This window comes from Furipterus horrens, unplaced genomic scaffold (assembly GCF_987537825.1).
Source record: "Furipterus horrens unplaced genomic scaffold, mFurHor1.1.pri manual_scaffold_17, whole genome shotgun sequence".
NCBI classification, from domain to species: domain Eukaryota; kingdom Metazoa; phylum Chordata; class Mammalia; order Chiroptera; family Furipteridae; genus Furipterus; species Furipterus horrens.
Window position 1 is genome coordinate 25,596,114 of NW_028327187.1, and position 16,639 is coordinate 25,612,752.

General features: G+C 38.3%; 1 protein-coding gene across 1 annotated transcript in view; it reads left to right on the forward strand.

Moving 5' to 3' along the window:
• The window catches only part of FRMD7 (FERM domain containing 7), a 49,958-nt gene extending 35,762 nt beyond the window's left edge, over positions 1-14,196 (forward strand). The window contains exons 6-12 of the mRNA XM_090264033.1: positions 6,233-6,347; positions 6,541-6,688; positions 8,892-8,987; positions 10,364-10,527; positions 11,844-11,912; positions 12,030-12,105; positions 13,132-14,196. Coding sequence (XP_090120159.1) covers positions 6,233-6,347; positions 6,541-6,688; positions 8,892-8,987; positions 10,364-10,527; positions 11,844-11,912; positions 12,030-12,105; positions 13,132-14,196 — 1,733 coding nt within the window. The remainder of the gene's footprint in view (positions 1-6,232; positions 6,348-6,540; positions 6,689-8,891; positions 8,988-10,363; positions 10,528-11,843; positions 11,913-12,029; positions 12,106-13,131) is intronic.
• The last annotated feature ends 2,443 nt before the right edge of the window (positions 14,197-16,639 follow it).

The following is a 16,639-nucleotide window of genomic DNA, read 5'->3' on the forward strand; positions in this document are numbered from 1 at the left end:
GTTCCAATTTTTTCCCCTTTGTTCCCCTCTGCCCAGCACACCCCTTCCCCAACAATCCCCTCCCCAAGTCCATGCCCATGGGTCGTACATACAAGCTCTCCTACCTTACCCTTTCATATATTCTTCTTCTTTTTTTTAAAATAATTAATTAATTAAATATTTTAACAATAAAAAATAACAATCTCTCCCTCTCAGACTTAAGACCCTTTACAATCTTATAAAGGACAATGGATGAAGGTCTCGAGCTCCTCGAGCTGCTTCAAGCTGGACATGGTCGTCGTCCTACCTACCCTTGGGTCAAGAAATCCCTAATAAGAGTGGGGGTGTGGAGGGGAGGGTGGCCTTCCCACAAGGGGAAGGATCGTGCAGACTCCAGGTTGGTTGGCTGTCTCTGGACAACAGCATGCTTGGTTTAACAGGCTGGCATCCTTGTTGTATTCTGGGGGCAACAGGGTTAAAGGACATCATTCAATCCGTAACCACTAGATGACAAAAGACAGGTATTAATTTTTCAATGTCCCACATTAGGGAAAAGAAGGGCATCTTTGGAGGAAGGTATGCCAGGTACATCTCACCAGTCCAAAACCCTTTTGCCCATTATACTTAGTTTGGACTGAGGGAAATATTTTAGGTTTCCCCCCTCTCAGGCCTCTGGGCTCTTTCTGTCCAAGCCATTAGGATAGAAAAGAGAAACCAGTTTTAAAGTGAAGCCCACAGACCACCCCGTTCTTCACCAACCCACCCACTTAGTTCAGCCAAACCATTGAGTCTCAGGAGGCAGCGATGCAGACAGGATTAAGTGAGGCCTATACGTACAGACAATCACTCAGGTAATGAGATCGTAGGCTTATGCCCTTTGAAAACAGAAAACACATGTTAATTTATGTAACATAACCCACATACAAGTCTCTAAATCTGTAGGACCGTCTTATCGGAAAGACATCCAGTTGCAAGGCATTTGACATTCTTCTCGCCTGTAAATTAAACATCTTTGATAATGCCACAGACATAGTTTAACTTTCAAATGAAAACAAATTTTAAATGAAAAGAAACTTTAAAGACGGTTAGCTGCACTACTTTATAGTCTACCACTGGGCATTGTGATCTTCCCTGAATCATGATTTTTCTCCCTAAGATTACCCTCCTTGTCATTAAAGGGACTGCATTAAGTTCATTTTTAATTTATCCTGTTCATTTGCATAAACACAACAAGAGCAGCAAATGATCACTTATGATCTTTAGTTCTGCTTTGCTGGAACTTACGCAAGGAACATTTAGGGTGACCTTCGGTCTGCCCTTCAGGGCACAGAAGCTGAGCCACATACCTGGCATTCAGCCTTGCCTGTAAACACCTGTCTTTTCCAGGTCCTCCTGGTTTTCCATTGTGCCTTAAGGTCCCTTCTAGCCATCTTTCAGGAAAACAACCTTCCTTCCTTCCCTGGAAAGATTGCTATGGACCGCTCATCCATCCAAGATACCAGGCCTTTTATCTCGTGGACTTTTATTACCTTTGAAAGTCAGTCCCAGTTGCTCAGGGCTTTTTGGTAACAACCAAAGCCCAAACATGTCTCCTTTAGGCATGACATTCCATTCAAAGTCTTAGTTTAAAAAACAAAAACAAAAAACCTCTATTAACAACTGGTCTTATTAGTTTTATGCAAAGAAACTTAGGTCATTACTTACTTCTTTAGAATGTCAAATTCTGGAGGGATCAGATAGGGAGAAAATATATACAGTGTGAAGGAAAATCCTTGTCCTTCTAATATTCACGGAACTTGCATTTCTATTCTTTATATTTTTATTTTCCCCCCACTAAAATTTTTTCTGTTTGTTTGTTTTTCCATTACAGTTGTCTCACTTTTTTCCCCCTCTTGCTTCCCTGCACCCTGCCCCCCCTTCTTCCACATTCAGTCTCCACCCAGTTGTCCATGTTCATGGGTCATTTATACATGTTCTTTGACTAGACCCTTCCCCTTCTTACCCCTTCTCTCCCTCCCATCTCCCCCTTTGTTACTGTTAGTTTATTCCTTGTTTACATACCTCTGGTTCAATTTTGCTCATTTGTTTGTGTTGTTCATTAGTTTCCTGTAACAGGTGATAGCATAAGGTAATTTTCTTTTGTTGCCTGGCTTATTTTGCGAAGCATAATTCTCTCTAGTTCCGATCATGTTGTTGCAAATGGTAGAAGTTCCTTCTTTCTTTCAGTACTTATTCATTGTCATTTTCCCCCTTTGTACTCGTGTTCCTCTCTGTCTCTCTCTGTTTCTTCATCTTCTTAAAGCAGACCCTTTAGCATCCCTTGCAATGCTGGTTTGGTGGAGATGTATTCTTTTAGCCTTCTTTTGTCTTGGAAACTCCTTATTTCACCTTCCATTTTGAATGAGAGTCTTGCTGGGTAGAGTATTCTTGGTTGTAGGCCTTTGTTTTTCATTACTTGGAATATATTTTGCCATTCCCTTCTGGCTTGTAGTGTTTCTGCTGAGAAATCTGATGATAGCCTTATTGGAGCTCCCTTGTATGTTATTAGTTGTTTCTCTCTTGCTGCTTTTAGGATTCTCTCTTTGTCTTTGAATGTTGCCATTTTAATTATGATGTGTCTTGAAGTGGACCTGTTGGGGTTCATCTTCATTGGGACCCTCTGTGCTTCCTGGACTTGCATGATTCTTTCTCTCTTCATGTGAGGGAAGTTTTCTGTCATTAGTTTTTCAAAGAGGTTTTCTATCCCTTGCTCTTCTTCTTCTCCTTCTGGAATTCCTATGATACACATATTATTACGTTTCATGTTGTCCTGCAGCTGTCTTAGAGCCTCTTCAGTCTTGTTCAGTCTTTTTTCGTTTTGTTGCACTGTCTGTGAGTTTTGGTCTACATTGTCCTCCAGCTCGCTGATCCGATCTTCTGCTTCCTCTAGCCTGTTTTTAATTCCTTCTACTGTGTTCTTCAATTCAGAGATCGTATTCTTCACTTCCTCCTGGCTCTTATTGATAGCTTCCATGTCCTTTTTGATGCTGGTATAATTCTCAGTAAGTTCCTTATAGTTCTCCTGGAGTTCACTGTAGTTTTTCTGGAGTTCTTTGTAGTTTCCGCTGAGCTCATTGAGCTTCTCCATAATCCATGCTTTCAATTCCATATCTGATAGTTGGCTCCCCTCTATTTCATTTAGCACTCTTTCTGGGGACTCTGCCTTTCCTTTCGATGGGGGGTTGTTTCTCTGTCTCCCCATTTTTGTGACTCCTATTGTTTGTTGGTGCTTCTTAGAATGATCTGCACTTCCTGGATCTGCTCCTGGTGGCGTCAGATCCTGTACCAGTCTGGGTCTAGGCAGCCCGTTGGAGACTTCCAGGGATCTACTGCCTTTGTCTGACTCCTTTAGTTGTTAATCTATTCAGTCTGTGAGTAGCCATCAGGCTTAAGGACCTTGGGTGTGGCAGCTTAATTCCTGTAGGCAGGGCTTTTGCTTCCCCTCAGGCTGACGCCACTTGGCCGGGAATGGTCTGCCTGCAGCACTGGGGATGAGTCAGCACTGGGACCCGGCCGGCCCCCCAGCTCTCCCCTCAAAGCCACCACACCAAACTCTCCCCAAGCATTTCCTGTCCTCTCTGTCTTCCCTCTGCTTGTGCCCAGGGTAAGTGGGGGCAGAATATTTTCATATGTGATCCGCTTAAGAGCTCTTTTTCTCCAGCTGTTTCTCTCCGGCTAGCAAGAAACCCTGTGGCTTTTCGCTTTTCTCAGCTGGATACTATTTTACTTTCCACTCTGTTGCTGTAGGCTGGGAAGCTCAACTGGGGGTTTAGACCCTGCCCTTCTCAGGGGGAATCCCCGGCTGCTGAGCTGTTTCTCAGTCCCTTCAGCTGCCAGCCATGTGATGCCAGCCAGCCCTTCCGCGTCTCGGCACTCCCTACCGGTCACGTTGTGATGTAGCAGCCTTTTCTGTCTCTCCGTGGTTATAAAACTTCTCTCCAGCTGGTGTTCGGTTGGTTATTCCAGATGATTTCTCCAAAATTACGTTGTAAGTCCAGACTAGTTCTGGGAGGAAGTTAGTGTAGCTTCCACTTACTCCTCCGCCATCTTGTTTCTTCAGCTATAGACTTTAATAGTTAACTTATTTCAAGTTGAAGAAGTTCCCTTCTATTCCTTGTTTATTGAACATTTTTATCATGAATTGGTATTGGGTTTTCCCCAAAGCTTCTTCTGCATCCATTGAATTGATAATGTATGTTTTGTCCTTTATTTTACTAATATAGTATGTTACATTAATTAATCTTCACATGTTGAACTGAACTTGCAATCTTGGGAAAATTTTCATTTTGTCATAATGTATAATCTTCTTTTTTTACATGTTGCTGGATTCAATTTACTAGTGTTTTGTTTAGGATTTCTGCCTCTGAATCCATGAGGCATATTGACCTGTACGTAGTTTTTTTTTCTTCTTGTGATCTTTTTGTCTGGTTGTGGTATCAGAGTAGCACTGGCCTCATAAAATCAGTTGGTAAGAATTCATTATTTTATTTTCTGGAAGAGTTTGTAAAAATTTGTATTTATACATACTTTGAATATTTGATAGAATTAATCAGTGAAATCATATGTGCCTCAATAAGTTTTAAATAAATATGTACATTTATCAACTTTAGAAATAAATAAATTCCATTGATTTGATATTTTAAGAAAGTTTGTTATATAGAAATTTTCATTATAATGTGATTTTTTTTGGAAATATACATACATATATACCACACCTGTCTAAAAATGAGTATGCCTTCTGTCTAAAACGCAACAGATCCCTGGCTGTGTGACTCAGTTGGTTGGATCATGGTCCCATACACCAAAAGGCTGAGGATTTGATCCCCGGTCGAGGCATGTATGGAAGGCAACCAATTGATGTTTCTCTCTCTTTGTCCTTCTCTCTCTCTCCCTCCCTCCCTGCCTCTCTCCCTCTCTCTCAAAAATCAATAAACATATCCTCGGGTGAGCGCTTAAAAGAGACAACAGAAAACAAAAGAACCTGGCTGCTGTGACTCTGTGGATTGAGCGTCGGTCTGCAAACCAAGTGTCGCTGGTTCGATTCCCAGTCAGGGCACATGACTAGGTTGCACATCATGTCCCCAGTTGGGGGCGTGTGAGAGGCAACCACACAGTGATGTTTCTCTCCCTCTCTTTCTCCTTTCCGCTCTCTTTAAAAGTGAATGAATGGATAAATAAATAAATAAATAAATAAATAAAAAAGATTATGTGAATAACCAACTTTACAAAAAAAAAAAAGAAAAAAAAAGTAAGTTTCTAGCACTCAATATGGGTGCCCACATTTCCATCCATGTGTTTTACTCAATAAGAGAGCAACACAGGATTCTATGGAAAGTCTATTTACTCTTACAATTCATAAACTGCTAACAGGTTTGGATATATGTGTTCCCATTTTTTAAAAAATGTTACAATGTGAATTTTAATTGGAAAAATAGTTCTGGGTTTCCATTTTATGGTAGATTAGAAGTCACAATTTAGAGCCAAGTAGAGAGCTACCTCTTCAGGAGAAGTCAATAACCAGGAAGTGATTCATATCAATCTGACAGTTTGAAGCAATTTACTGTGGGGGCAAATAGTCCTATATACCTTTGTAGACAGTGCTGTAATATAAGTTTCTAACAATAAACTGGACACATATAGGAAAAAGTAGATTATGATCAGACATAAACTGCAAGTGAATAAGTCAGTCGATGAAAGACAAATGTCATATGACCTCACCTATAAGAGGAAACTCATGAACAAAAACAAACTAGCAAGCACAATAGAACCAGAGGCATGGAAACATGGAACAGTCTGACGGTGACCAGAGGGGAGTAAGGAGGGGGAATAACATCTTAAAAAAAAAAAAGAAAAGCAATGCCTCTGATATGAAGTGCGTTACTTCACTGAACTTCATAAAAAATATAGTCTGCATTAAGGGAATAGGTGCCAAATGTTTACTTTTAATAAAGTAGTCTAGTGATACCTGAACACTTTTAGTGAAAGTTTCTTTTTTCCTTTTGCTATTTATTTAATTTTTTATTAAAGCATAGTTGGCATACAATATTACATTAGCCAGAAAGTTTCCTCTGAAGAGTTGAAAAAAACAATGAATGGAATTCAAAAACAATTCTGTCAAAATTTTGTTCTTCCAATCTATTTTGCTCATTTGTTTATTTTGTTTTGCTTAACTCCTCAACAGTAATGTGAAAAATATCACTTTTCTGTTATGCAGCAGAACTGGGAGATTTTCATGAAGAAACAGACAAGAAACATTTGGCACAAACCTGGTACTTACCGAACCAAGACTGTTTAGAGAGCAAGATCATACACTTTCATCAGAAGCACATGTAAGTACTTGAACTGTTACCTGCTTCTACCAGCAGGGAACACTGCAGTTGGGAACACACTCTTATTAAAAGCAAACCCTTCAGTCAGAGAAACTTCAGGCCCAATAAAACACTGAACTCCTCATGAAGCTCTCAGGGTGAAGTTGTCATTCATGTTGTGTTTATTAGGCTCATAAATTCTTTCCTCTTGCAGTGGCAGGAGCCCAGCTGAAACTGACATTCTGCTACTGGACATAGCAAGGAAGTTGGATATGTATGGCATCAGGCCTCACCCTGCCAGTGATGGTGAAGGGATGCAAATCCACCTGGCTGTTACTCACATGGGAATACTAGTGTTACGGGTAACAACTCTTTCCTTTAAAGTCCTTCAGCTTTGGGTGTTATCTTGGTTCAAACTTGAGTATCTGTTCCCGAGGTGACCCAGTCCCTCAGTCATACAACCAGCCAGAAAGCAAGGTGATGCTTAGGAAGTGTCTCAAGCTAGTCTTATCCCCTCAATGTAGTTTTCTTCCATTTGCAACTGATTGTTTTGACTCTGAGGAGCTCACACATTAGATCAGGCAAGCATGGTAGAGAGAGGAAGTCAAAAGGCTCTTTGGAACTCCTAGACTCTAAATAAGGAATATGGATTTTGCCCTCCTAAAAGCTTAGACAGTGACAAATCCACCAGAAACAACTTGAAGGGCCAAAAATGTTATGCTACTGGTTTTATTGGAGGCACCCAGTGTCAGCCAGTAGGGAATTGGTGCCCAGTCCTTCCAGCAATTATTGCTGTTTACTGGCTCATTTTTACCCAGGACTTTGTAACTTTGTTTTCCAGGTCAGACACCAACTCAGGACTCTTTTCGTTATTAATCCTTATTCCAGGGAACTTGGACAGAAGCTATTTTTTCAATATAATTTTTCAGTCTATTAGGTCTACTCACATCTGTGAACATTCAATGAATTTAGATCTATGTTAAGGGTCAAGAATACTTGCTTAAACTTTGAAATGAAAATCACATACCTAGGCAGGTTTGGGAATGAATCATATATGAGAGAGGAGGGAGTAACTTCAGACCCACTGACCCAAAGGACCAAATTAGAGCACTGAAGTCACAGAGCAGGTCAGGTACAGACTCAGCTAAAATAATCTTTGTCTCTCCTTTATTTGCTTATGAACTTTAGAGCATGAGAGTCACATTAATGGACAAAAAACCAATGGATCACTGACATATCTATTTACGCAGGAGGAAATTTTAACCCATTCTACTCTAACTCTGATCTTTGGTATTTCCTATTGTATGGGAGCAAATGAGGAGGGTAAGCAAACAAGGGCCATAATGTTAGTTGTGATCTCCTTCCACGTGAATGTTTCTGTGGACAGTTGGGAACAATATAACTGGTTTATTTTGCCATAACTAAATCCAGTCAAAGAATACTTACTATTGAGTACCTTCCATGTATTCTTCATTGTATTATTCTTAAAAAAAAATCCACCTTTACTGATACACAATTTTAATCCCACAAAATTAATATGTTTTAACTGTATAATTTAATGGATTTGAGAGTATTTACAGTGCTAGGCAGCAATTTATTTGTCCTTCTGTCATTATATTTATTGTGCATTCACTCTGTGCCAGGTACTACTAGAGCTACAGAGACAAATAGGAGTTATCCTGACCTTGTGGAACTTGCATTCTAATAAGGGGAAGACAGATAATGAAACAAGTAATTATTGGGTTAGCCAAAAAGTTCATTTTATTTTTTCCATAAGATGGCTCTAGTAGTGCTTAGTTGATTTTTAACTTCATTTGAAACAATTTTGTTAAGTTGTATGGTGAAAGCTGTCATATCAGCATGCATTTAAAAAATTTGTCAAAACTTGGTGCATTTTTGTGTAGCCATTTAAATACTGAAGGTGGAAGAAAATATGCAACATTTTGGCATATTATGCTTTATTATTTCGAGAAAGGTAAAAACGCGACTAAAACACAAAAAAGGATTTGTACAGTGTATGGAGAAAATGCTGTGACTGATCGAATGTGTCAAAAGTGGTTTGTGAAATTTCATGCTGGAGATTCCTTGCTGGATGATGCTCCATGGTCGGGTAGATCAGTTGAAGTTGATAGTGATCAAATTGAGATGTTAATTGAGAATAATCAATATTATACCACATGGAAGATAGCTGACATACTCAAAATATCCAAATCAATAAAGTTATTGGTGAAAATGAAAAATGTGTCTTTTATTTTATGGAAAGAACATATTGACTTTTTGGCCAACACAATATAAGTAAATGTGATGTGCTTTGTGCTAGAAGAAGTATGGGATGCCAAGTAACACATGTGAAAGGGGCATGTGTCCCACCTGTAATTCCTTCATTGGCTTCTAACAATAAAGGCTTCATTGGTTCCACAACTTCTACCAGGTATGACAGGATCAGCTTGTGCAAGAGATAGATTAAGTCTTGTTCATGAACTGCATTTTCTAACAGGTTTACATTGTCTTACAAACCAGCTTGTGCTGAGTTTCATCCTGAAATCTGCCATGTTTTTATTATAGGGAAATACAAAGATTAATACTTTCAACTGGGCTAAAATTCGCAAGTTGAGTTTTAAGAGAAAACATTTTCTCATCAAACTTCATGCCAATGTCTTGGTAAGTAGCTTTCTAATAATTTCTGTTACTTTCTATTCACTTGGGATTTCTTGGTTGTTTCCGTGTTTTTAATGTGAGTGATGAAAGCTAGCTGGCACTGAGGGGTGATGTGCTCCCTCTTCTGCCTCTATGTAAATAAACCAGAGCTTTACTTAATTATATTTTTACTGAAGGCAGAACACAAAGAAATCCTGTTGGCAACTCAGAATGAATAAAGTAATAGGAAAATGGGGTGGCTGGGATGAAAGATAAGTTTTCTTAGAAACCATTTTTTGGGGGGGATCTGATGAGTCAAAAGAAGTGACCAGATCTAGGACACATTTATTCGCTCTTGACAGCTCTATTTTATAAAGTATTTTCATCTTCTTTCATTAAGCAAAAGTAACCAAACACCTACCACATGTCGAATAATTGAACATCTACAATTTACCAAAGCAGGATATGAGGGGTAGGTGTATATTAAGCAAAAGAAGCAATTATTGGTCAAGACTACATTGTACAGGATAAGACAAAGATGCTAGAAAGGATGTTCTTTTATGACTATAAAGTAAATGGAAGATATGTATTAACTTATACCTTGACCTACACAGAAGATCCAGTGGTTTGGGCTTCATTCTCTGGATCTTAGCCTTATATAGAAACATCAGGAGACTGTATCCAGTGCAAATCCCATAGAGAGTCCCAGGGCTGTATATAGAAACATAGGAAGCGATTAAGAGATTGGGGGCGCCAATAAAGTGGGTTGGTGAGACTGCTGAATATACAGCTACACACTTGCATGGGAAAATTAGGTTATATACTGAATCAAGGGAATGGGAGAAATTTGATTTTTAGGTCTGGAAAGCTAAGTTCCCCCAGAGCAGATTAGAACATGCTAAATGAACAATACAAAGCATCATAGAACAAGGCAACAGAGAGGGGTGTTTCTAGCAGATTTATTATAAAGATTCATGTATATGTAATCATTCTACAAAGCCTGCCATCTGTAAGGAAATATTCTTCCCCCATCCTGTTTTCTATTTTTCTTTTATAACTTCTTGTTACTTTGAAAGGATGCCCTTTGATGGTCATTTTAACCTAATTTACTTCATAAAAATGTTACTGGCAGAGAAGAGGGGGTAAGAAAGAGTTTGAGGTGAGGGGGTATACAAGGTAAGATTTGCTTCTTAGACAAGGCTCCGATTTTGAGCAGTGGCCCTCATTGTTCCTTGAATGTTGCCAATCATTTGGTTTCAGTAGGTATGAAGCCATTAGGGAGCTAAGTGGAAAACCAGAAGCTACATGGACACTTGGACCAATAGTTTGGAACGTGTTGGGATTTGAAAATCTTTATATTCTTGAAGGCTGTTTTGCTTGATGGAAATTGGTTTATACAGGTGTTGTGTAAGGACACCTTGGAGTTCACCATGGCCAGCCGAGATGCCTGCAAGGCTTTCTGGAAGACTTGTGTGGAATACCATGCTTTCTTCAGACTCTCTGAAGAGCCCAAATCAAAGCCCAAAACGCTACTCTGCAGCAAGGGTTCCAGTTTCCGCTATAGGTAATTTAATATTGTACATAGGTAAACTACACACACTACTTTTCAATAACAGGGAAGGCAGTAGGAGGAGGAGTTTGAATTCTAGAAACAGTGATGATTTCATTTCAATAACCTAAAGAATGATACTCATTACTGTTCATTCTCTGTGTGACATATTGTCAATATTTTCTAAATGGGAGGCAGTGGGAAGGGAACACCTTACTTAAGGGGTTAGATCAGAATCTCTGCAAGGATGAGTGGACATAATGCAGTTTGAGAAAATATATTCAATGAAAGTATTGTTTTGCTTATATGCAACTTACATGCAAGACATGGAAAAGAAAGCTCAACACATTTTGGTGGTGGTTAGGCAAAAGATAGTGTGAGAAAGCATGAGGGGCTAAGGTATTAAAAAGTTTGAGCAATATTGCAGTAGAAGCTCCTTACTACAGGTAACACCTTGGAGGAATGGAAGTGAGGTCTAAATAAGATCTTGCTTTTACCTGAAGATACCAACCTAGGAATGCTTTGGAAGAACCTTTGAAAACTCCTTGCTAAGATGAAAATATTCTAATCAAATGCTTCCCATAAGGGATTTTTCATACAGTGGAAGCCTGCTCCAGTAAGAACTGAGATTTTTAAAACATACACATTTTGATGGAACTTTTCCAAAATGTAATCTATAATTCCCCACCTTCTTAAAGAGATGCTATTGATCATATTTTGCCATTTTAATGACCTAAGTAATTATAAATATTACTTATTATCCTCTGCAGGTAGCTGTAGTACAGTGATGGCCTCAGGGTGGGGAAGACATGTCAGACCCTGTACCTCAGTGATAAATGACCCAGACTTTGGGGGTTTTATATTCTTGTGATTTCTTTTTTGGCTCTTGTGTTTTTCCTAGCAGTAAGCTGGCATTTTTGCTAGTCTGTTTTACTGGAGCAGTCCTCTTTTACTGTTCGTGAGCTGTTTTTCTTCTGTTATGGATTAGGAAACCAGTTAAATAGCCTCATTAGAAATAGCATGTAAATTTGGAAGGAGGGAAAATGCCTATAAAGAAAAACATATTAGTTTCCAAGGCCAGAAATTTTAACTGTTATACAACCCTATTCAGAGGCTTTTAAAAAAAAAAAATTCTGGGTTTTGAGTAGTTCAGGTTGCTCTATGCTTGGTGGCTAGTTAAGTGGGTATTATCATTAATGCAATGGTCAAAGATTCATGACATGTCATTCATCCAGACTCTTGATTTCCATAAAAAATGAGACTTTCAAGTTTTAGAAGCCTACTGGCTTACAACTAGCATTAATAAAATGTTTATCTTGTTCTTATAATAGTGGAAGAACCCAAAGGCAACTTTTGGAATATGGTAAAAAAGGGAGGTTGAAGAGCTTGCCATTTGAAAGGTACATGGTTTTGTTTTGCTCTTTCTCATGTTGATTTTAAGTTGAATTCAGATATTTATATGTATTTTGTATTCGCATAAAGACCATTTCAATTCATTCTTCATTTGATACTTTCAGGAAACATTACCAATCTCAGTACTATGAACGACAGTGCAGGTCCTCACCAGACCTCGTCTATGATGTCTCAACACAAGTAAGCTTTCTGAAAGTACCTTTTTCTTTAGACAAGTGTAATGTGTCATTTCAAATGCTTCCAAGAATTGTTAGAATCTCCCAGTGTGTAAAAAGTACTATGTTCAAGTATGTTAGCCTCCTGGGAAGTTCTGTTAGTTCAGTCTTTCCAGCGAATAGAAGACCGTTTAGTACACTACCACTGGTGTGTACCTTACAGACTGAAAAGATCTGGCATATCTTTAAATTGTAATCTGTAATGCTAACATCTTCCAAATGTAGAGTCAAATGAATTTCTATGACTTTGTATTTTTAAAAGTAAAGGCTTTGCATTTTTACCTATAAAAATCTTAAGGCTTAAAGAAAGCTATAAGATGTTAAGGCTTTAAAGCACTTTTGCTTTATAATTTTGTAACTTAAGAACAGTGTTATTCTACTGGAACTGTGAGATGATGGCTTCATTTGAATGTTATAGTATGAACCATGTTACTATTTCTTCCACTGTCACTAAAAAATTAATTATAGGTCTCATAAACTCTCATGTCTTCAGTCAAGTCACAGGTAGTTTTTATCTGGAATAATAAGAGTATAATGTTGAAAAGTACCATCTAAAATATGACCTTCTCCTGCCATTCGTAGGCCTCCTCATCACCATTTTACAGAAAATAGGAAGGATGCTGGAGCAGTGAGGTTAGAAGACTCGCCTAAGGTCATACAGCAAGCTAAAGGCAGAGCCAGGACTGGAAGTCAGAACTCCTGGTTCACTGATATAGCTACTAAACTGTACTGCTTGAAGAACAATGCTGGCTGAAGTACATAGAAAATTTGGAGGCTGGGAGTGGAATGGCATTGAGAAAGGATAGTGTCATGTGTATTTTTGCATATAAATTGGGATATGGTGCAAGTTACACTTTCTATATAATTTATCAACCCTGGAATAGAAAAACCACTTTTTGCAAAACTAGGCTAATTTATAATTTATATCCCTGATCCCACCCCAACCAAATGACTTATTTTCTTCTTTCACTGACATGTCCTTTCTCTCAAGGTGGAAGATTTGAGACTAGCATATGGCAGTGGGTACTACCGAAATGTGAATGGAGTGCATGCATCTGAGCCTGTGTTAGACAATAGAAGAAACTCTGCAGTGGAGGTGACATTTGCAGCCGAGCTGGAGCATTCCAAACCAGAAGAAGATCCCACATTGTTACATCAATTGCAAAGCAGTTCTTCTTTCCCTTTTATTTATACCAATCCTGTCTTTAATACTGACCCCAATCCCAGAGACTACATTGAGGAAAGAAGTCCTCTAAGCTCCTTCCAAACAAGCTGTAAGTTTGCTGACAATCACATGAGCACATTTTCTGGTTTTACGAGCAGAGTGAGTCCAGCAAGAAGGCTAACTTACACAGATGTGCCCTACATTCCTTGTATTGGTCAGCAGGTTGATATTATGCCTCCTCAAGTTTTTTCCTATGTGGACAAACCACCCCAGGTGCCCCGGTCTCCAATCATGGCAGAAGAAAGGGAAAGGCCAGACAGCTGTCTAGAGCCCATTGCAATGAAGCCAGCCAAAAGAAGCCCAAGGAATACCAGAATGAAGAGCTTTCAGCAAGACTTCCAAGAACTAAAAGAAGCTATGGCCAGGACTAGTTGTAGGAACATCAATGTAAATCTAGAAGACCCAAATTTAGAAGATGCATTTGCATATAATATTCAAGAGCCAACCCCTAAACGGTCCCAGAGCCAATCAGACATGAAAACTATCCATTTTCCTTTTGGGTCAGAATTTAGACCTTTAGGACCTTGTCCTGCTCTAAGTTGCAAAGCTGACCTGTTTACTTATACATTTGCAGAGCAGGAGTTTCCAACAGTTCTAATGGTCCAGGGAGCAGCAGAAAGGCATGTAGCTAGTGAATTCAGTGATTCTGAATCAGAGATTCTTAAGCCAGACTATTGCTCTTTGTATGGTAAAGGAATGAAATCTCCCGTGACCAGAATCTGCTTGTCATCTGGTAGTCTACAGCTAGATGAAGATGAAAATGTTTCTTTTAATACACCAACTACTGAAGACAGGACTTCATTAAAACCATGTAATTACTTTTTAGCTTAAAAGTGTAAACTCTGTAACCATGTCTGAGCTAGTTCTGTAACTAACTTAGGTAAAAAGAAGGAACCTTCTACAGAAACTATTTTCTTAGTTCCTATTCATTGATGTTAAGGTAATCCTCTAACTATAGGCACTTAGCTTATGAAAGATCCAACTGCAACCTTGTTCATCAGGCTCCTCTTCTATTCCCTCTGAAGGGACTGTGGAGCATGCCCCCTCCTCAGTAGCATTGTGGGGAAGTGAGGTGAGATGGGTCTTTGTCATCTCCATGAGACATTTCCCCATAGAAACATTATAAATAGTCAGGCTCCTTAACACTGAAAATGGTAACAGTATGTGTTGGCATACAGAATTAGCTTCTGATGTCATTTATTGATTTAGTATATCTTGACTGTGTTAGTCATTTTTTTCTTACACAGTACTGTGACTAAAAAGGTTTCAGTCCTCATTATCTGTGTGGAGCCCAGTAAAAATGGTCCTGTAATGTTAAGAACTTCAATTAAAAAATTATTTGTTTGTTTGTTTATTTATTTTTAGAGAGAGGGGAAAGAAGAAAGAGAGGGCGAGAAACATTGTGTGGGTGCCTCTCATTCGCACCCCCAACTGGGGACCTGACATGCAACCTAGTCATGTGCTCTGACTGGGATTCGATCCAGCGACACTTGGTTCTCAGGCCAACACTCAATCCACTGAGCCACAGCAGCCAGGACTTAAGAACTTCAATTTTTATAACATATGTTAGGGAGAGCATGGCCCTCCTAAATCTCAGGAACAAGATGGTGTCATAGATTCAACAGAACACAGTTTATAATTTATTTAGGGCTTGGTGAATTCTAAACTTCAGAAATTAATGAATTAATCAATTCCTAAAGCCCGATATATGCCTGCTGAGGATATTATAATGTTCGATATTACTTCTCTATTCTTAACTATTTTATGTAGTGAAAGATAAAAGCTAACTGTTGATTTGTTTATCTAATCTCATGCAAGGATTTATTTTTTGCTATAATCTTGTTGCATATATGTAGGCAAGAAAATGAGATGAATAGTATTTTAATAAAGTGATGGAAATTCACTTATCAAGAACAAGTTTTAAGTACTATCTTCCTTTTGTTTTAATAAATTTCAGGAGTGATTGGCTCTAGCCTACTACTAAGGGAAAGGACAGTTACAGAACAAGTAAAAGGAGAGAGGCAGGTGGGAATGTATAGTCATGGATAAAGAAGTGGTAGAATTGGCTTAGCTGAAAAGAAAAAGGACAGTACTAAGACTAGATTGAGTTAATAAACTAAAATTCTATTTTTGACCCATTCAGAATTTTTCTACTATTCTCCCTGGAAGACATAGCATTCTATTTAAGAATATCATTTTGTTTATTGATTTTAATGTTAAATACAGCATATTTATAAGATAAGTACTAACTTCAAAAAATGATGTAATTATACAAGCAAGTTGTTTTTATATATGACTTAATGGTGAAAAGATGGATGGAATAAGCTCTTTACTCTCCTAGTCTTTACATCAGAAAAATTCCTTTTAATATACCTCCCTCTAGCCCTTTCCCATATTCTAGCACTTTCTTTCCTGCTCCTGGAATCATATCAAATCATATCCAGTAACTTACAATTCTAGAATAACTAGTTAATAATAATATATGGGGTGTGCAAAAGTAGGTTTACAGTTGTTCATATGGAAAAAGACATGCAGGTTATGATTATATAGGATAGAGGACTGGGGTGGAGGGGGAAGAGGGAGGAGGAGGGAGGGAGAGGGAGGGAGAGAGAGACATCGATTTGTTGTTCCACTTATTTATACATCCTTTGGTAGCTTTTTGTATGTGCCATGACTGGGGATCAAACCTGCAACCTTTGAGTATTGGGAAAACACTGTAACCAACTGAGCTACCTGGCCAGGGCCAGGTTACAATTATTACAATAGCTTTATTAACTCTGTGCTTTGCATACTCACAATGGTAAGCCTACTTTTGCCCACCCTTCTATTGAAGTCCAATCACCTACATATTAATCCTATACATCTCAAAGCTATATTAAGTTCATTCTTTGTCCTTTTCTCTAAGAAAAACCCAAACTCATTTAGACTTACAGTTTCTTGTTTCAATTTCGCAAATCTTTGTACATCTGTTTTCTTCAGATAACTATAGGATTCAAATTTTTATAAGATTTTCTAATAAAAACCTATTATCAGGGGTGACCATATAATTCATCATTCAATTTTTCAGTGAATGAGGACTCTATCATATTAATAATTTTGTCAGGACAGGAGGAAGAAATGAGGACATATATTCAGTGTAGCCATAATTGATGCTTAATAAAATATAAAGAATATCTTTTAGTTTCCAATGGAAATATTGGTGTTAAAGTTGCAACAATAAATTAAAGGGCAACGGATAAATAATTTGAAAGAATTAAAACACCACACCATACAT